Source organism: Mustela nivalis (genome assembly GCF_964662115.1).
Source record: "Mustela nivalis genome assembly, chromosome: 6".
NCBI lineage: Eukaryota > Metazoa > Chordata > Mammalia > Carnivora > Mustelidae > Mustela > Mustela nivalis.
The window spans coordinates 151,359,464-151,381,656 of NC_139025.1; the positions used below are offsets into that span (position 1 = coordinate 151,359,464).

General features: G+C 43.0%; 1 protein-coding gene across 3 annotated transcripts in view; it reads right to left on the reverse strand.

Moving 5' to 3' along the window:
• Nucleotides 1-22,193, reverse strand: part of IQGAP1 (IQ motif containing GTPase activating protein 1) — a 101,387-nt gene that overhangs the window by 62,048 nt on the left and 17,146 nt on the right. For 2 of the 3 annotated variants that reach the window (XM_082736140.1, XM_082736141.1), the window contains exons 3-4: nucleotides 4,149-4,305; nucleotides 2,238-2,315 (exon numbers count right to left, since the gene is read on the reverse strand). In XM_082736140.1, the coding sequence (XP_082592266.1) occupies nucleotides 2,238-2,315; nucleotides 4,149-4,305 (235 nt within the window). Of the gene's footprint in view, nucleotides 1-2,237; nucleotides 2,316-4,148; nucleotides 4,306-14,898; nucleotides 19,021-22,193 lie in introns of those variants that run through there. The other variant, XM_082736139.1, reaches the window with a different exon arrangement.

Genomic DNA, 22,193 nt, shown 5'->3' on the forward strand with positions numbered 1-22,193 from the left:
AGGACAATATACTACCATTAGTAAACAAAAGAAGTAGTAAAATTATATCAGTAAAAAAGCATTTTGTAGTAACAATACTACTAGTAATAGCACATATTAACAAAGCTCTTAGTACCATTTAAAAGAGGTTAAATCATCATTGCCCGTCAGGCATACTACAAAAGAAACAGGTACTACAAGATACAGGTGCACAGAAAGGCCAAGTAGGCGTAAGAAGTTGACACACTGCATTTCCTGACATTTGTGGGCCTAATTCTCAAACCTACCAGTGAGAGGAAGAGAGCTTCAGCATTCTGCTCTGAAAAAAAGAGGACAAAGGCTAGTCTTCTGCCAAGACTTGGCTCTGGATTTAACTCAATTCAAAACACAGATATGCAAAACTGAGCTGGCCCTATGCTAAGTACCGAATGTTCGAATGTTCGTCTCCCAGTGGTTCTAGCCCCTCTTGGACCTCGGATCCTCCCTACCTCACTTCTTTCAGAAGTTATAAAATTTGGTTATAAAAATTCAGACGCCACAGGGAGTTATAAAGAAAATAAAAACGCCCCTTAATCCCATCACACAGAAATCCCATCCCATTACAGACTTTTCCCAAGAATAAAAGGGAAATTTTTTACATAAAATGATACATACATAAAAATAGAGATCTAGGGTGCCTGGGTGGCTCAGTGGGTTAAGCCACTGCCTTTGGCTCGGGTCATGATCTCAGGATCCTGGGATCAAGTCCCGCATCGGGCTCTCTGCTCAGCAGGGAGTCTGCTTCCTCCTCTCTCTCTCTCTGCCTGCCTCTTTGCCTACTTGTGATCTCTCTCTGTCAAATAAATAAATAGAATCTTCAAAAAAAAAAAAAAAATAGAGATCTATTTTTTTACATAAAAATAGTGATCTCACCTTAGCCAGAACACAAACTCTTATAACCTTAGGCCATTCGGGTTTTTTCTCCCACTTAACACCTCACAGACAACTTCTCTTGTCAATACAGAGTAACATCACCCTTTCTAACGAGCTGTACTAGTATTCGACTGGCTGCCACACAGTTAATGCCCCCAGTGAAAGAACATGTGGCTGCTATCTTTTCTATTCTAAGCAATGCTGAAAAACTCTATGTGCCCATCTTTTCGGGCTTGTCTGATTTCGGGGGTGGGATGAATTCCTAGAAGTAGAATTCTTAGGTCAAAGGATATGGAAAACAAAAAAGATGTTCATGCCTCTATGAGTTGATGATATCGCATGGCCTTCCGGGTTCAGGACAGGACCAGGGATGGGGGGCAGAGGGGGATGTGGAGGCTGGAGATGGCAAATTTCACTAAGAGTGGTGCTAAATAAAATAAATTCCTGAGCAGAACACTCGAGAACACACACTCACTCCAAACCCATTCAACTGTACACATGCAGGTTCTGCATACCAACCGTACCTCAAGAAAGATGTTTTAAAAAACAAAGACTACAGGGACACCTGGGTGGCTCAGTTGGTTGAGCACTGCCTTTGGCTCAGGTCATGATCCCAGCATCCTGGGGTTGAGTCCCGCATCGGGCTCCTTGCTCCCCAGGGAGCCTGCTTCTCTTGCTGCTTGTGCCTGCCACTATGCCTGCCTGTGTGTACTCTTTCTCTCTGACAAATAAATAAATAAATCTTTAAAAAATAAAAATAAAAAAAGAATGTATTTCTCCCAATCACTGTGTCATAAAAATAAAAATAAATAAAAATAAAAAAACACGAAGACTATAGCCTTGACCAAAACAAGATACGGGAGGTATATGCCATCATGTTGCCTCTACAACTTGAAACATAAAACAACAGCCTATCATGTTCTCTTACAGACAAAAGAGTATTCTGTAGCTGTAAAATGACACTTCTAAAATATTTCCTCCTATTTCTTAAAGTCAAATTTTAGTGTAACAACATTGTGAATAAATAAAAACACTGAACTGTAGACTTTAAAAAGATGGATTTCACGGCATGTGAATTTTAATGTAAGTCTACAGTTTGATGTAATAAAAGTCAATGACATCATAGGGAACTTCTCTAGGGTGAGGTGAGCAGGGATGGGGAATAAAAAAGAGAAAGAACAAAACTATTCCCTAAAACAAACAGAAGAAAGAGATCCTTTAGTATTTAAAAGAAAGAAAGAAAATATCCTCAAAGGTTCAATTAAGAATAACTTGATAGGCAGAATGACAACTATGCGCCAACACAGCCTCATGTAAGCCAGAACTCAGAATCTCACGTAAGTTACCTTAGGCAATCCAATCTCATGCATGGCATTCAACCACTGAATCACGTTATCAGTATGTCTAAAGTGCAGGCCAGTTGCCTAGAACAAATAAGAGACAGTTAGGCACTGTTGGAAATATTGAAGCAAATACCAAATAAAGACTCTCTTTGCAAAACTTCCCTTATGCAACTTTGCAAGGGCCCCTTAAATTGAAAGTCTATAGCATTATGTTCACATTCCAATCCTAAAAAGTCGAATCCACATCTCAGTTCCCTTCATCTAAGAACCATCTGGAGAATCTGCCTGTGTAACGTGGTCTACAGAACACAGTCTTCAGAATTCAATTATCCTGGATTCAGTCCCCAGCTTGGCTGTCTACTGATGACACTGAGTAAGTCGCTTCACTTCTTTGAGCTTCGTCATCTGTAACACCTACTTCACCAGTTTGTTGTAAAGATGAAATGGGAAAATGTACATAAAGCACTCAGGGTGGTATCTGGCATGTAGACAATACTCATAAACCGACAGATACCATTAAATATATCAATCAGGGTTTTCATTCTACACACACAAACACCCACTCATGTGGTGGACATGGTGTTTGGTGGTATAAAGGACTCATCTCCAGGTCTGCTATTTTAGAGAAAGATTTACTCTCAAGAGGAAGATGGGCAGGACTACTGTTTCTATCGCCAGCAGTCTTCACTCTTGTTTTGAATGTCCTGTTGCCTGGGTGGCTCAGTCAGCTGAGTGTCTTGATCTAGGTTTTGGCTCAGTCATGAGCCAGGGTCATGGGATCCAGGCCCGCTTTGGGCTCTAGTGCTCAGTGGGGAGTCTGCTTGGGATTCTCTCCCTCTGCCACTTCCACCCACTCATACTAGTGCTCTCTCTAAAGATACATAAATCTTTTTAAATTAATGAATGAATGTCTCGCTGCTCTGTCCACACTGTAGAGTGCTCCACAGAACAGCTCCAGAACTGTCTTCAGAAAAGAAAAGTTTCTCTTTGAGATGTTAATTTTAGTTGAGGACCTGGACCTTCCTTGTTGTCCTTTGAACATAAATATAGAACATAAAAACCTCCTTGGACTCTGTCTTCATCCTTAGCTCATTCCAAGTTCTGGCCCAACTCCACAGTCAACCCACTTACATCTGCCCTTGGTTTTGCAATCTTCCTCTATCTTTTACACTCATCCTTTTCCAAATAGCTGCTCGTAAGAAAGCTCCCCCACAGCAGATTTTGGTCCTTGTCAACATCCCAACTTGATTTTTCTTTTTCAGGGCCCTGGGCCACAAGCATCAAAGCCTCTCACTGACCTCGATAAATTGGACTGCTTTTCCAATTTACCTCAAATTTTAATGTCACAGAGGGATCTTTATTCCCCCTAAAGTTGCAAGGTTATTGCTTTAATTTGCCAATAGATCTCAGTGCTTGGCTAAAATTAAAGTTGTAATTCCCCCTAGTTACTTCCTCTACCTTCTAAGAAATTAAAAAAAAAAATCATCACGAACCATAAAGATTTCCAGACATACCCCATCACAGGAATTGTATCAAAAATACAGAGAGTTGGGGCGCCTGGGTGGCTCAGTGGGTTAAAGCCTCTGCCTTCGGCTCAGGTCATGATCCCAGGGTCCTGAATCGGCTTTCTGCTCAGCAGGGAGCCTGCTCCGCCCCCCCCCCCCTCTGTCTACTTGTGATCTCTGTTTTCAAATAAACAAATAAAATCTTTAATTAGAAAAAAAAATACAGAGAGCCACCTTTCATTACTATACCTGACTTTGCATTATCTTCTCCACTCTCCACCAGGTGTTTTATTTTAAAGGAACACACACACTCACACATATTTCTCAATAACTCTGGGACAGGATAAAGTCCACAAATCTTCTCTTTCAAGTTTAAGGAAATTTAAGCCCCAAGCAAGGAAGGACTCACCTTGTATCTGGTCTGCTCTCGATCGTAAATCTTCTTCAAGGATACCACTTTGGGAGAGAAGAAGTTTCCTAGTTTGGCAAGGTAGACCCCATTCCTAAGCCCCTCCTCCAGTTCTGTGGTGGGAGGCAGGTCTTCCCCGAGGCACGCTTCCATCCACCTGCACGAAAGGGAGAGGACGTGACAACAGAGGAAGGGTCTGATCCCCTCCTTAAGAGACTTTTGAGACTCATTTCCATTCTCCCTGGAGTTTAAGTTCCACATAAGCAACACTCTTTTAAGATCCAATTTCACACACATCCTTGTCCTGACCCAGTCTTAGGAAAAGACTGGAAAACTCCTGAGCAACAAAGCCACCTTCTTCTCTACCCTGCTTTCTTCTGTGGCAGTAGAGCTAACTGGCTCCCCAGCCCCTGACTGCCCAGAAACCTCAGGCCCTAACCCGAGGTCACTCCTGCAGAACTCCTAAGAAAAGCCATGTGTAGCTGATGGCAGCACTTCAGTTGTTCAAAAATTCGAATGTATGTTCTCTTCCAGTTTCAGAATCCACAAAGAATTTCTAGGTCCAGCTTTTAAGGCTGTTTGGGGGTTACATGAATAGTCAATGATCTCAACTGAAACAGGGAAGGAAATGCAGTAAAAATGAATGTGTGTTTGTCAGAGGTGGGGGAGGAGACTGCATTTTCCCCTAAAACATTTCTCAAGAGATTTCAGGGAGGCTCAAGATAAAACAATGCACATCTGCATGTATTTTCTATCAACATACGTGTAGGAAAATAAAAGTCATTTAAAGGCGATGCTTTGGCTTTTTTTTTTTTTTTTTTTTTTTGGACAGAGAGAGCCAGAGCGAGAATAGGAACAAAGCAGGGAGAGCAGCAGAGGAAGAGAAGCAGGCTTCCCAGCAAGCAGGGAGCCCCATGTGGAGCTTGATCCCAAGACCCTGGGATAATGACCTGAGCCCAAGGCAGATGCTTATCAACTGAGCCATCCAGGCACCCTGATGGTTCTGCTTTTTTAAAAGACTATTTATTTGAGAGAGAGAGACCAAGGGGGCGGGCGAGGAGAGAGTTGAGGGAGAGGGAGAAGCAGACTCCCTGCTGAGCAGGGGCTTGATGCTGGGACCACCAGGACTCTGAGAGCATGACCTGAGCTGAAGGCAGATGTTTCACCAACTGAGCTACCCAGGCTTCCCGTATGCATGTTTATGATTCTTTTATTAATAAATTGCTCAGACCTTAGATTTATGATAGTTCTATAAATTGCTACTTTTATAATTCAGAATAGACTTTCTTGTATTAATTCTGACTTTCCAAACTGAGGTTACTGCTCAGAATTTTTACAAAACAGTAAGGAAAAGGAACAATTTCTCTGTGTTTCTCAAGTTCTAAAAATAGTCATAGTATGTATTTAAATAAATACTGGCTGGGGTGTATGCATGGGCCAGAGAATTTTCTCATCATTCCCTATACCCAGTGATAATAAGTTTTTACCTCTGGCTTTTCTTTCAGGTACTGGGAACTTAAATCACGGCTGTTGGAGGTGGTGGGGGTGAGGGGGGGGGTGGTAGGAGCACACAAATGAGTTTTCCAGAAGGGCTGCCACGGTAGTTAAGACAGATACCAATGGGTAAGAGCTACAAAATCCAAACCTCTGCAAGAGCCCAACGACCAGAAGGGCAAAGTGGAAAAGAATACAGCTCACTGGTATGGAAAAGAGCTGTAGTCCAGGATTCATCTCCTGTTACCAGCCTTCCAATATTTTCTTGCTAAAAAGGATACAGCAAATGGCTCCTGCCAATCCCAGCTCTCAAGGGACAGTGGAACTTGTGTTCTCATTAACAGAAACAAGCCTAGAACAACTGCAGTCTAATCCAAGAACAGCCCTTCACCATGTAATGAAGAAAAAATTACTTATTTTCTCCTCAAAACAAGGTAAACACATAGACTGTGGATAAAGAGCACAGCGCAATACTTTTGCCTTGAATGAGGCTAGATACCAAAGGCGTTTCGGTTCTTCTCTGAGATGACTACATCAAAGTCAAAGTCAAAGAAGGAACCACAGCGTCATCTCCCACAAGCTTTTATCCACGCCTTCCTGAGGCAAACTGCTGTAAAGCAGGCCTGATTAACAGCTAGTTTTGTAGAGTGGAAGAGAATACCTTGCACATCACAGAAATGTCAGGCCAGAAGAAGAAGAGGCAACTGTGATCTGATGAAAAGGGGTAAGGAAGAGCTAGAATAAACAGGCAAAATACAGAAGTGTCTCTCCATGCCCCAAACCCAAAACTGCCCTCCATATTCCCACACACAGGGTGGGAACCTCTGTCTCACAAGAGAGTATCAATGGGTTTCATTTATAAGAATTAAGTTTAAAAAGTAAGTTAAATCGGGACCATATTGCTTTGAAAAATGAAGAGCACTCAGTAGGATGCTATGTTACTCTAATTGTTAATATTAGCTGAAGTAGAGATTCTACTATAGTCCTGAGAAGATTCAACAAACCCCCTTTTCGGTCCTCCACAGCCCATCTGAGATTTCCTCCTCTGCCACTAAACCACAGAATCACAAGATGATAGCCAAGAACTTAAAGCACTTCTAGGGCAAATCCCTTTGGGTTTTGTTTTGTTCTTTCAATATAATAATACATATTCATTAAAGAAAATTAGTAGACACCTCTCAATATTTTATGAATATTTTCCATGTTATTATATAATTTCTGAAGACTGAGTTACACAAAAATTCTCCAAAGTGCTTAACTGGCCACCTATGTTGGACACTTATGTCACTTCCAAACAGTTTCAGGTATTAAATAATACTGCAAGGAACATCTTTGTGCACAATGTTCTGCTGTATTTAGAATTAACTCCTAAGGAAAGGACCTTAGAAGTCTAACTCCAAAATTAAAGAAATATAAACATTAAAGAAACTTTTTTTATTGTTCAAAAGCTTGTCCAAAGGCTGTATCTACTTATACAACCCCCTCATTTTATAAGTATAAGGTCTATCTGTCCAAGTCAACTACTAGCTACCGGCAAAGGCAGAATCAATCAGGTCCCTGATTCCTAGTTGATAATCCTCTTCACTAGACCACTGTTACTCTTATCCCATCACTCCAAAAACCTAACAGGGCTGAGCCCCACAGAGCAGAATGAACAGGACCAAGTTGCAGGTATCCTATACAGGAAAAAGTCTAGTATCTCTCCAGATTCTGTCCACTAAATGGGGTTTTAGGTATTTAGTGTAAGTTCACACTGATTTTCAACTCAGACACAAAGCTTTCTTATAAAACATAAGCATTTAATTTAGCTTTTTGAATACATTTTATTTTTTTTAAGATTTTATTTCTAAGTAATCTTTACACCAAATTGTGGGGCTCAAACTTACAATCCTGAGATCAAGTCACATGCTCTACCAAATTAGCCAGCCAGGTACCCCTTGCTTAATAAATACATTTTTAAATAAATCTGCATAGATCCCTACCTTACACCACACACAAAAATCAACTCAAAATGGATTACAAACTTAACGTTAAGACCTGAAACCATACACTCCTAGAAGAAAATATCACAGGTAAGCTCCTTAGCGTCAGTCTTGGCAATAATATTTTTGGATTTGACAGCAAAAGCAAAGGCATCAAGAGCAAAAATAAACAGAAGTGGAACTAAACCAAACAAAAAGCTTCTGCACAGGCAAAGGAAACCACCAATAAAAGGAAAAGGCAACCTACGAAAAGGAAGAAAGCATCTGCAAATCATGTATCTGATAAAAGGTTAATATCCAAAAAAATTAAAGAATTCATGCAACCGAAGAGCAAAAACCCAAGCAATCCAATTTACAAATGGGCAGAGAAAGTGAACAGACATTTTCCCAAAGAAGATGTACAAAAGGTGCTAACTGTCAGCAAATGAAATGAAATGCAAATGAAAACCTCAACGAGACATCACCTGACACTTAGAACAGTCATCATCAGAAGGGCAAGAGACAAGTGTTGGGAACGATGTGAGAAAAGAGAACCCGTGTGCACTACTGGTGGGAGTGTAAACTGGTACAGCCACTTAAGGAGATATGTGGCATTTCCTTAAAAAATTAAAAACAGGACTGCCTGCGATCCAGCGATCCCGACTCTGAGTAAACAGTCGAAGGAATGAAAGCAACTGTGGAAGAGATTATCTGCACTCCCGTGTTCACTGCAGCATCATTCAGAATAGTCAAGATAAGGAAACAAGAGACGTGCCCATCAACAGATGAATGGATACAGAAGATGAGACACACACGCGCACGTGCACACACACTGGTCTATTATTCAGCCATGAGAAAGAAGGAAATCCTTCCATTTGTGACAACACAGATGAACCTGGGGGCATTATACTTCACAGTATTGCTCATATATAAAATCTAAAAAAAAAAAACACCAAAAGAAAACTCATAGAAACACAGTCTAAAAGTAGTTGCCATGGGGTAAAGGAAATAGGGAGAGGTTGCCAAAAGGGTACAAACTCTCACACATAAGAGAATGAGATCTGGGCGCCTGGGTGGCTCAGTGGTTAAAGCCGCTGCCTTCGGCTCAGGTCATGATCTCAGGGTCCTGGGATCGAGTCCCGCATCGGGCTCTCTGCTCAGCGGGGAGCCTGCTTCCTCCTCTCTCTCTCTCTCTCTCTCTCTCTCTGTCTGCCTCTCTGCCTGCTTGTGATTTCTCTCTGTCAAATAAATAAATAAAATCTTTAAAAAAAAAAAAAAGAGGATGAGATCTGAGGCTCTAATGTAAAACACGGGGACTGTTGTGGACCACAATTCTTGTGTAACTAAAATTTGCCAAGAGAGTAGAATTTGAACATTCTCACAAAAAGAAAATAAAACCTAAACCTATCATAATGTACACATATGACAAATCACAATGTATACGTTATTTCTGTACACGTTAAATATCCTATAATTTTATGTTAATTATACCACATAAAGCTAAAAATGAGAAAGTAAATAAACCTAGAAACGCCTGGGTGGCTCAGTTGGCTAAGCATCTGCTTTAGACCCTTAGGTTATGATCCCAGGATCCTGGGGTAGAGCCCTGCGGCCTGGGGCTCCCATCTCAGTGCAGAGCCTGCTTCTCCCTCTCCCCTTGCCCTTCCCCCAGTCTATGCATTCTCTATAAATCACTGGCAACACAACTTTTTGCCAGTTCTTATGTTCAGCACAGAATCCCTCGGGTGGAAATCTCACTAAAGATCTCCTCCTTGGGGCGCATGGGTGGCTCAAGGGGTTAAGCCTCTGCCTTCTGCTCAGGTCGTGATCTCAGGGTCCTGGGATCAAGCCCCGAGTTGGGCTCTCTGCTCAGCAGGGAGCCTGCTTCCTCCTCTCTCTCTCTGCCTGCCTCTCTGCCTACTTGTAATCTCTGTCTGTCAAATGAATTAAAAAAAAAAAAAAAAAAAGACCTCCTCCTCTGCCCCAACTCCTCCACTCCCTCCACCTCCCACTTACTCAACCACTTTCATGCCTGAATGCTTTCAAATCCTCTCATGAGCCTGACTGCTGCTGCTGATGTATAACCAAACGTTCATTTCTGGATTCTACCAGCCAGAAGTTTTTACTAAACCAGCACCTGTTCCCCTTTGGCACCCTAAGCCGCCCTGTGGAGCAAGACAACACATGGAATTCAAAATATAATGTGGCCATGAAGCACACTGGGAGTTATATGCAACTGACAAATAACTGAGCTCTATATCCAAGACCAATGATGCATGATACACAATTTAAATTAAAAGAAATATATATAGTACACACACACACACACACACACACACACACACACACGTATATAACGTGGCCTGCACTGGACTTTAAGAGACCTGGGTTTAGGGGCAGCTGGGTGGCTCAGCTGGTTGGGCATCCAACCCCTGGTTTTGATTCAGTCATGATTTCAGCATCCTGAGATTAATCCCCACATCAGGCTCCCTGCTCAGCAAGGAATCTGCTTGTCTCCTTCTCTCTGTCCCTTCCCCTACTTGCACACTTTCTCTCTCTAAAATATATAAATATATCTTCAAAAAAGAGTTAAAATAAACAGAGAGAGAGAGACGCAGATTTATAACCTGTCCCTTATCAAGACAGTCACGTAGCCAGTTTCTTTGTTTGTTAAAAAGGAATGACAAGGGGAGCTGAGGTGGCTCAATGGGTTAAGCCTCTGCCTTCAGCTCAGTTCATGGTCTCAGGGTCCTGGGATCGAGTCCCGCATTGGGCTCTCTGCTCAGCAGGGAGCCTGCTTCCCCCTCCCTCTCTGCCTGCCTCTCTGCCTACTTGTGATCTGTCTGTCAAATAAATAAATAAATAAAACCCAAACTCTTGTTACAATCTACTGTCTCCTTCAATAACTGTAATAGCTACCACCTCAGAACATTCACTAACAAAACCTCAGGTTCTGAAGCTGGACTTCCTGAAGCACCCTGCCCCACAGTACCCAACCTCATCAGTGGACTTTCCTGTATCAAGCACCCGGAGAAAAGCCCATTAAACACTAAGCACTGGTGACAATGACACAATTAGTGTGAAAAATGAGAGTTTATATAAAGGTTTGTTTTTAATATAAATAGATCACAATTCTCATAAATAATAATCTTATCTACCTCTCACATATAGCCTATTTCTATGGAGCTCTGTTTTATACATATTTTAAATCAACTTTTTTTTCTTTAAAGGTTTTACTTATTTATGTGAGAGATAGAGACAGAGATAGCGAGAGAGTGTAAGTGGGGAGGAAAGGGAAAAGCAGACTCCCCGGTGAGCAGGGAGCCTGACACAGGACTCAGTCCCAGGACCCTGGGATCATGACCTGAGAAGGCAGAAGCCACTCAGGCGCCCCTTAAATCACCTCTCAAAAAAACACCTGTCCACTCTGATGGCTACACATCCATTCAGGGCAGCATTTTCTTTCTTTTTTTTTTTTTTAAGATTTATTTATATACATATTTATTTATTTATTTATTTTTAAGATTTTATTTATTTATTTGTCAGAGAGAGAGCGAGCACAGGCAGACAGAGTGGAAGGCAGAGTCAGAGGGAGAAGCAGGCTCCCTGCGGAGCAAGGAGCCCGATGTGGGACTCGATCCCAGGACGCTGGGATCATGACCTGAGCCGAAGGCAGCTGCTTAACCAACTGAGCCACCCAGGCGTCCCTACATATTTATTTATTAAGATTTTATTTGCTTATTTGACAGAGAAAGCACAGGCAGGGGGAGTGGCAGGCAGAGGGAGAGGGCCAAGCAGTCTCTCCACTAAGCAGAGAGCCCGATCTGGGGCTCGATCCCAGGACCCTGGAATCATGACCTGAGTCAAAGGCAAATGCTTAGGGGTACCACCCCGGCACCCCTAAGATTTATTATATATACAGAAAAAGAGTGGCGGGGGCAGAGGGAGAGAGAGAATCAAGCAGACTCCCCGCAGAGCTCGGAGCCCAGTGCAGCCAGAGCTCAATCCTAGGGCCTTGAGATCATGACCTGAGCTGAGATCAGGAGTGGGCCGCTTAACCAATTGAGCCACCCAGGTGCCCCAGGACACATTTCTTTCCTTTTTTTTTTTTTTTAAAGATTTTATTTATTTATCTGACAGAGAAAGAAAGAGCACAAGTAAGCAGAACAGCAGGCAGAGGGAGAGGGAGAAGCAGGTCCTCTGCTGAGCGGGGAGCCCAATGTGAGGCTCGATCCCAGGACCCTGGGACCATGACCCGAGCCGAAGGCAGACACTTAAATGACTGAGCCACCCAGGCACCCTTGTGCCCTGTAGGACACATTTCTAATAGACTACACCATGCAAGAGCTATCAGCAGCTTGAGATGTGCTAAATGCCTGCAACCACCTTCAAGGAGATCACCCCCGGGAACAGAGGTGATTAAACAACTAGCTACAATGGGATGATATTTCAACTAGGCTTTATAAGATAAATTATATTTGGAGAGAAGAAAAATGGGAAAAGGAGACATCTGAGATAAAGCAAAAATGAAGGGCAAAAAGGCACAAAAACAGGAGCGCCCATCTGGCTCAGTTGGCAGAGCATATGACTCTTGATTCCAGGGTTGAAAGTTCAAGCCCCCTATCAGATGTAGAAATTACTTTTAAAAAATAAATAAGTAAGGCATGACAATAAATAGTGTATTTGGGGAATGATGAGTTACTGTAGTAGAGATGTATCTGGAGCACCAGCATTTTAATTCTCAGGCAGTGGGAACCACCGAAGTTTTCGAATAGAAGAGTGGGTTGGTCAGAGGAATCCAGTAAGGTCCTTGACTAGGGCAATGGTGGGAAGGGAAAGAAAACTGGTGAGCAATTACAAGGGAAAAACTGACCCCTCCTGACAGCTGGTTAAACAGCTGTAAGTAAGGGCTAGGAGTGGGAGACAATGGCTTTATAGACAACAGGAAAAGAAAAGGGGGGGGCAAAAAGCAAAGTTAAGTCCTGACTTCACATCTTGCTAATGACACAGAACATCAAACGGGTTCAAGGGGCCTGGCCGGCTCAGTCAGTGGCGCATGCAGCTCTTCATCTCAGTCATGTGTTCCAGCCCCAAGCTGGGGGTAGAGTTAACTGAAAAAAAATTAAATTTAAATTTAAACAATGGATTAGAGAATTTAAAGAGTAAGATAAAAGGAGGGAAAAATTACAGATGAATGGTTGTACAATCCTGAAATGGGAAAAGCCTTTTCAAACAAATTTATGGCAGCAGATATAAAGGAAGAGGGAGGGGCGCCTGGGTAGCTGAGTCAGTTAAGGAACTGACTCTGGATCTTAGCTCACATCTTGAGCTCAGGGTCCTGGGTTTATGCCCTGTGTTGGGCTCTACCCCCCCCCCCAAAAAAAAGAAAGAAAAAGTGAGGGGGGAATAAAGTGGCTACATAAAAAGCAGTTAAACTTCAGGACATTTGGGAGGCTCAGTTGGTTAAGCGTCTGCCTTTGGCTCAGGTCATGATCCCAGGGTGGTGGGATCAAGTAGCACATCAGCCTCCTTGCTCAGCAGGAAGCCTGCTTCTCCTTCAGCCTGCCACTCCCCCTGCCTGTGCTCACTATCATGCTCTCTCTCTCTCTCTATCCCTCTGACAAGTAAATACATAAATTTTTTTAAAAATTAAACTTAAGGCAATTAAAAAAATTTTTTTAGAGAAAAGATAAACTGGAGGGAAAACTCTGCAACATAACAAGAAATTAACAATCTCCTATATACATTTTAAATGCTTGAAATAAATAAAATGACAAATATTTCCCTAGAAAAATATAGAAACATAAACAGGCAACTCACGAAAGAAGTAAATGGCCATAATTACAGGAAAAATTCTTAGTCTACTAATCAAAGAAATGCAAATTAAAGTAACAATAACACCATTATTTGGCTACCAGACTGGCAAAGATAAGGAACAATAGTGACTTATTATTGTCCAATATGTGGGGAAACCCCACATTCTCACACTGTTCCAGAAGAAAATCTGGCAACATGTACCATGTTTAGTAAACTTTCAGAAACTTCTATAAAAGGCAAAAGGTTGTTTTATTTTAAAAGATGATGTGGTGACTTGTGGTGCGGATGACTAAATGAAAGAGGATGCCAGGCAGCGAGGCGGGGCCACCGGCAGAAGCAGGCCAGAATGATAAATTCAGGCCGGAAACGTGTTCAGCTCGAAACACGAACAGGACGTCAGGTGGTGACAACCTGCAGGCAGTGGAAACACAAGTCTGGAAAACTCAGGGGGCAGACCCAGCTGGAGATAAGGCGTGAAGAGTGGCACCATGGTGCGGGGGGGGGGGGGGGGGGGTGGATGAGCTCACCAGAGAAACGGACCGTAAAGCAACATATAATACGGCCAGGGGATGCCTGGCTGGCTCAGTCAGAGGAGCATGTGACTCTTGATCTTGAGGGTCGTGAGTTCGAGCCCCATGTTTGGTGTAGAGGTGACTTAAATAAATAAATAAATAACTTAAAAAAAAAGTCAAGACTGTGCCTCAGAGAACACCAACACCAACACTTAAATGTATTACAAACAGGGGCTACTAAGGTAAAATGAGAAACATGAGAGAATCGCATGACCACAGGGAAGGAGAACTTTGCCGGAAGCTGGGAGAGGTCACCAACTTTGATGCTGCAGAGAGACGGATGGCCTAGGGAAAAGGATGTACCAAACACGGAAGAAGGCCATCTGTGACCCCCATGAAGGGGCATCTTAGTGGAGTGGTGAGCAGGGGAAGGGAGATTACAACCAGAAAAGCAAATTCTAGGGGGAACTAGAAACAGCCAAGGCAGACTTCCTTTTCAGGAAGTTTAAGAAGGGAAGAGAAATTGGAGGAATGGAGAAAGGGTTGGTCTGAGGTGGTGGCATGTCCTAGGAAGGCACCTCTCTCTCTTTATGACTCAGGAAGAGGCACTTAATTGCAGGCTGCAAGAAAGCAACACGTGCTGAGGGGACCGAAGAGACGAGACATAAAGAGCCAAGGAAGAAGGCAACGTTCTAGAGAACACGGGGGCACTAGTTATGGAGGAGGAACAGACCCAGTTCTTCCCTGCGTAATGAGGGAAGGAAGTAAGAATGACAATTTACCTAACTAGCCTCTCTGAGCTTCAGTTTCCTGTCCGTAAAAACACGGTAGTTGTGAGCATTAACTGAGATGCTATATGCAAACCCACACCCATGGGCCCTAAGTCATGGGCGCTGTGCACCCGTGTTCCACATACAGGAGGACGTGTGTGCAAGAGCCAGATCCCAGGAACACCCAGTACCCTGCCTTCCTTGTCCTGCAGAGAGCATCTGTCAAAGGGACTGCAGGCTGGGCCCTACCCGTTCCAGCCCGCAGCAAGACAAAGAAACCAGTATTCAGAGAACTGGTGCGGTAAGCCCTGAAACAAGCCCAGACCTCCAGCATGCACTGGGAGAAAACAATCAGGGTGGGAATGTGAATTAGGGGTCTGTGAGGAGGAAACAAGTTGAACGGGTTCTGCTGAGCATGTGACTTCAGTGGTTTCCCAGCTCGGTGCAATACAGAGGGGAACATACCAATGCCGGAAATGACTACTCCAAACCATCGAGATTCGGTTCCTCCAGGAGCCGCTCCTCTGGTCACCACACCCCGCTTGCACAGCAGATACCCCCACATGCCAGGGTTACTCGCTGCTGAAAACGTCCCAAGCTGGGCAGTCTCTTCCTGGCAATCAGGATTTTACTCAGACGCCAACATGTCTAAGCACCATTGAGGCACTGGAAACAGCCTAGTAATTTCAACCCAGCATGGTAGGAACACGTCTTAAGAGAAACAAAGGCAGAGTATTCGACTGAGAACTGACCAGCTAAAGAAGGAAGGGCATTAGTGCTACTTTCTCAGAGAGAAGGGCATTTAGGTCTTGAAGGACTATGTGTGGGGTGGGGTGGTGGTGATGGTGGTGGTCAGGGGGGCGAACATGTCAGGCCAAGGGGAGAGAACGTGCAGACCCTCTGAGGGATCTGAAATGGGAATGAAATGATCAGGGGCACCTGGGCAGCTCAGTCAGGTCTTGAGCTCAAGGTTCTGAGTTCAAGCCCTGCACTGGGCACTGGGCTCCACACTGGGCAAGGAGGCTCCTTTGAAAAAAAAAAAAAAATGAAATGATCGGATATAACTTGAGCGGTCACTCCAAGCAGTACGGATCATATGGATGAGGAGGTATCCTAAGGGGTGAGGAAGATCGAGGGAAGCACCAGCAGTAATCCAAGAAATGATAAAGGCTTGTTTTCCAAGCCCTGCAAGCACATGAGAAACCTTGACAGTTTCTCCTTTAAAAGAAACTTTAGTGTGAATTAAGCCAATTTGAACAGCTGTAAGAAAGAGTGAGAAACAGAAGAGAAACTACTCTTTGCTGAACCAGATAAATTGTATCAAGTCCACAGGCAGAAATTAAATGTTAATGGTTATCCTCTTTCAAGAGCCCCTTTCTTCCTGGGGTGATGGAAACTACTCTAAGGTAACAACTGCACTATTTGGTCAACTTACTAAATATCATTAAGTTGTACATTAAAAAATAGGAGAACTTTATGGCATGTAAATTATTACTTCAATGAAGTTTTTTTTAGAGTCCCTGGGCTAAAAGGATTAACTGCACATTCCCAGAGTCTTCAGATGCAGACCCCAGGGAAACACTACCACGCTGACCTACCAAGCCCTCCATCTTTACTTTACCATCTATCACAAAGCGTGAAAGACCTTTTAACCTTAAGTGGAAAAATAAAATAAATGTTCCAGCTGAGCTGACCTCAGGTGATCCGAAATCTCAGCAGCTGCGGTCACGGCTGGCCGTGAGCAGCATGGGAGAAAAGGACCAGGAGAGAGTCCTCTATGAGGCAGCAGACAGCTAGTTATTTCTTCGCAAAAGCACTTCTCAGTCCTCAGCGCCTATGGCTGCAGCTGCTGGAGCCCTGGGGGAACAAGGGGAGCCTGCAGAACAAGTCATGGGTCAGAAATTTAATTTTCAGATCTAGTACTTAGTGAGAACAGATCACGGAGAGGTTAACTGTCATACTCACTGAGGACATACTCCTTCCCCTCTGAGGCTCACAGTATATTGGGGAAGAGAAAAGTATAAGGCGTTTATAATATATTGTGAAAAGTTATATAAAAAAGATACGGTGGTGAGGAGTGGCAGAAACACAAGACAGGAACATCTAATTCAGACCTGGAGTAAGGGTGGGTGTTCCCTGGAGGAGGTGCTACTTTCACTTTACTTTCTCTGACAGGCAATATATATACAAAGGTTAAAATTCAAAAGTATAAAAAGCTGGGGGGCCTGGGTGTCTAAGTCAGTTAATCATCTGCCTTCCGCCCAGGTCATGATCCCAGGCTCCTGGGATGGAGTCCTGCATCAGGCTCCCTGCTCAGTGGGGAGTCTGCTTCTCCCTCGGCCTGCTGCCCCCCTCCTGCTGTGCTCATTCTCTCTCTGACAAATAATAAAATCTTAAAAAAAAAAAAAAGGTATAAAAGCCACCCAGTTAAAGGGGAGAAAATTTCCTGAAGTGAACAGAGTAGAGTGTCATATGCCACCGAGATTAAGAAAGCTACATATTGGCCCAGCACCTGTGTGGCTCAGTCAGTTAAGCATCTGACTCTTGATTTCAGGTCAGGTCCATGAGCTGAAATCATGGTCGGGAGACTGAGCCCTGCACTGGCCTTCTCCCCGGGTGTGGAGCCTGCTTAAGATGCTTTCTCTTCCTCCCCCTCTGCCCCTCCCCTCTCAGTGTGTGTGGGGGTGCATTCTCTTTCTCTCTCTCTCAAATAGTACTGAAAATTTTCCAACGGACATAACAATTAGGTCATCAGTGATTCGAGCAAGAGAAATTTCAGTGGGGGAAGAGGGCACACAAATCACACCCACAGGAGTTCAAGATAAATAAGTGGACAACGGGGAGTAAAGACAAATTTTTCCTAAAAGAAAAAAAGAAGGGACAATAATCAGAGTAGGGCCTAGTATTAAGGGAGTAGATTTTGAATGGATGAGGACGTTTATTACTACAGAGAAAAGAATCAGCAGAAAAAACCTTAGTTATAGTTAAGAAAACAATACTGGAATAACAACCCTAGAAGACAGAAGGGATAGGATCCAAACCATGCATAGAAGATAGAGACTTGGGTGCCTGGATGGCTCAGTCAGGTACACTGGCCTTCAACTCGGGTCATGATCCCAGGATCTTGGGATCAAGCCCCACGTCTGGCTCCCTACTCAGCAGGGAGTCTGATTCTCCCTCTCCCTCTGCAACCACCCCACCCCTCCACTCCTGCTCTTGTGCTCTCTCTTTCAAATAAGTAAATAAAATTTAAAAAAAAAAAAAAGAGGAAGAAAGATACTTCTCCAATTGCTACAGGGAAGGTAAAGCTGGAAGGCTAAATGACATGGGATAAATTTGTTAGGATCAGAGAAATTAAGAGAGCTTGTAGAGAGAGTGAAGGTCATCAAGCCATAATGAGAAGCTAGGGATGGAGGGGACTACTGAGAATACAGATTGGTAAAATTTTTGATCAGCCTCACATGTGACAATTCAAATGTTACTTTCAAAAGTCACCTCCTCCATGCACTCTTCCATGATCTACCCTTGGAAATAAGATCTCCTTCCTCCAAACTCCCTCTAAACTTGACCTCCTGGGTGCCTGAGTGGCTCAGTTGGTTGAACAACTGCCTTCGGCTCAGGTCATTATCCGGGGGTCCAGGGTTCGAGTCCCACATTGGGCTCTCCCTGCTTTGCAGGGAGCCTGTTTCTCCTTCTCCCTCTGCCTGCCTCTCCCCCACTTGTGCTCTCTTTGTCAAATAAATAAATAAAATCTTTAAAAAAACAAATAAACTTGACCTCTTACCCTCTTAATATAGTTATTTAAGTATATAAGGGTGGGATCCTTTTCTGATTTATCTCTGAAGCATGGGGCTCGGTAAGTAACTGAACGACACAAAGTGTTCCTTCCCTCTGGCTTCAGGACTACAGTACTGAGGTCTCAATCATAACCAAGTACTAATACTAATATCATCATAAGCTCCTATCCCCACAACACTGAAAGTCCCTTCACCACCCCGACGCCCACACTCCACACACTTTGCCCCAATTCAAATGATCATCTACTTTGTGGAAAAGCCCTGTGGAAGGGGCGCTCCTGGATACCAAGGAGAAAAAGACAGTCTCAACTCTAAAGGAAGACAAAAACATGTGTATTTATACTTTGCCTTCTCTCCCTTCTAATTTCAGCTTATCTTGCAAAACTCAGCCATAAAATAACCTTTCCCTCATCTAAACTCTCACACATTTAACTGCATCATTTCACTGGCAGCTGTAGGTCGTCTTGTGACATCAGTTAGACCTTTCAGCCTTTGATGTTGAGTAACTTCTGAAATGGTGATGCCCTATCCGGCCGATCAATCTGCACACCCACTAAGGACAGGCTGAATTAAGCTGCTGTCATCTTCTGCAGTTCTAGTTCAGAGGGGCCTGAACAGAGCCCAGAAATGCTTTCTACCTGTTTTATTTTATACAAAGTGCTTTTCCCCAGTGTTTCAGCCATGTCAGAAAGAAGAAGAAGAGCAACAGAATGTTATCAAGTTACTTAGGGGCGCCGGGTGGCTCAGGCAGCTGAGCATCTGCCTTTAGCTCAGGCCACCATCCCGAGGTCCTCGGATCCAGCCCCACGTCGGTCAGGCTCCCGGCTTCTCCCTCTTCCCCTCCCCTGTCTCGTGCTCTCTCTCTCTCTCAAATAAATCATGAAATCTTTTTTTTTTTTTAATGTTCATTTAAAATCAAAGTACCTCTTAGTAACACAGGAAATGAAAATAAAAACTGTTTTGAGTAACTCAAGAAGTACTTAGGTTAGAACAAAATCTTCCATCAGCTGTTGTACAGTCTATGCTTAAAAATCTTTTGCAACATGGATTTTTCCAAAGCACATTTTTTGGGAATTTTTTTTTTTTTTGAGATTTCTTACTATTATAAAGTTCCTTATATTTGGTAAAGATTTTACCATATCTTTCTTTTTTTTTTTTTTAAAGGTTTTATTTCTTTATTTGACAGAGAGATAGCATAAGAAGGAGAGCAGCAGGAAGAGAGAGAGGGAAAAGCAGGCTCTCCACTGAGCAGGGAGTCTGATTCGAGGCTTGATCCCAGGAGCCTGGGATCATGCCCAGAGCCAAACGCAGCCGCTTAACCGACTGAGCCACCCAGGTGCCCCACCATATCTTTATTCTTATTGTTATAAAGTTCCTCGTATTTGGAGCTCCTGGTTGGCTCAGTCGATTAAGAATCTACTTTGGCTCATGGGGACCCTGCTTCTCCCTCTCCCTCTATCTGCCACTTGTTCTTCCTCTCTCTCTCTCTTAAATAAATAAACAAACAAACAAATAAATAAATAAAATCTTAAAAAAAAAAAAGTTCCTCATATTAAGCAGATTTCCATTGCTTGGTTCTGTTCCTCTGTGACCACACGTGACAAATTGAACCCCTCTTCCATTTTTCAGGGATTTTTTTAATGATGTATGCAAAATGTTGGGGGGCCTGGGTGGCACACCAGTTAAACATCTGACTCTTGGCTTTGGCTCAGGTCGTGATCTCAGGGTCATGAGATCAAGCTCTGCACCCAGTACAGTCTGCTTAAGACTCTCTCCCTCTCCCTCCCTTCTGCACACATGCTCACACACTCTCTCTCTCAAATAAATAAATCTTTTAAAAAATAACATAGGCAAGATGTTAACAGTTGAATGAATTCCTATACTGGATGACTATTGCACTTCTGAGATTCTACATTTCTAGAGTCCCCCTAACTCCTGTCTCCATATTAAATAATCTGAGTCCTCGCAATGATTCCTCATACATCGTAATTTATAGACCTCTGATCATTCTGGTTAGGCTCATTCAACATACCCTAGTCCTTGAGCAATAATCGTGTCTCAACCAGTGGACCAACTCCCACTGATTGGGAGTGGCTCCTCAGGTCTTATGTTGAAAAGGATTCTGATCTATCAGCAGGGCCTGCTGCAGGTGTGAAAGAATCCTGCCACTATCTACCATCCCTACTCTAGACTATTGTCAAGATCCCTCTTAAATTATGGCCTCCAGACCTGAAGACCAACTTCAGGTAGCCCCTGACCAACACAGAGGACAGTGAAAGAACCTCTTCCTTTTGCATATGCCACATTTCTATTAATTTAACATAAAAAGATCATTTTAGAGAAATTAGCTAGAATTTTCCAGAGTACATTCAAGCAAGTTGTATTGTGCCATTAAAAAAAAGATTAACAGTGTGTAATGAAGTTGGCATTGAGGAAACAGGTTTTAGATTAACAGCTTTGGCATATATACTGTTTAGAGATGAATCAACTTGCCAAGCTACATAATTTATTCTTTGTGCTAAAGGAGAATACAATTCAGGATTTGAACACTGTGTGGCTGACTTTCCAGATCACTATTTTTTGAGGTATATTCTACTAATGAGTATTATGGAATTAAGAAAGAAAGTGTTTAGTAGTCAAACTTCAGAAATCATGGATTAAGCCAAATTAAAGAGATTATTTCCTCTGTGGGTTAATCTTCATCATGGGCTGTAAATTCTGACTCTCCAAGGGAGAAGATAGTGTAAACAGTATTTCTCAAACCTAGTTTACTATCAGACTCTTCTCACAGACCATCCTTCTTAAAAGGACTCTTGTTCCAGAATTGTGGGGTTTTGTTTTTAAGATTTTATTTATTTACTTTAGAAAGAGGGAGAGAGGGAGACTGTAAGCTGAGCAGGGGGCATAGGGAGAGCGAGAATCTCAAGCAGACTCCCTGCTGAGCGCAGAGCCAGTCCAGGGGCTGGGTCTTACCATCCAGAGATCCTGACCTGAGCCCAAACCAAGAGCCCAATGCTTAACCAACTGAGCTACTCAGGTACTCCTCCTGTTCCAGTATATATTGGATTGAGAAATGCTGTTCTTTGCCAGAATGATGGATTTGAGAGACTACTTCATATAAGAATTTGGGGCATGTTTATGGTCAGTTCTCAACTGTTACATGTTTTATCTGCAGTTTCTTTCTATTCTTCAGAGTTCTCATGTTCTTGGCTTAGCTTAAATTAAAGCCATTATTGTAGGTATAACTGATGAGCTGTCATCAGTAATCTTTAAGGCATTAGGCAGAAGTGTGGTTTTTTTGTTTTTTGTTTGTTTTTTGCTTTGTTTTGTTTTGGTTTTAATGTGGTTTTTATTTTTATTTTTTTTTTAAAGATTTTATTTATTTATTTGACAGAGAGAAATCACAAGTAGACGGAGAGGCAGGTAGAGAGAGAGAGGAAGGGAAGCAGGCTCCCTGCCGAGCAGAGAGCCCGATGCGGGACTCGATCCCAGGACCCTGAGATCATGACCTGAGCCGAAGGCAGTGGCTTAACCCACTGAGCCACCCAGGCGCCCTTAATGTGGTTTTTAAAAGTGGAGAAGGGCAAATGTATTAATTATTAAAAAGGAAGAGAAGGTATCACAAATTGTTGTCTAGCAAATGAGTCTTGGGCAGAATTCCTAGCATAACGTCAAACAGATGGCTTATGAGCAC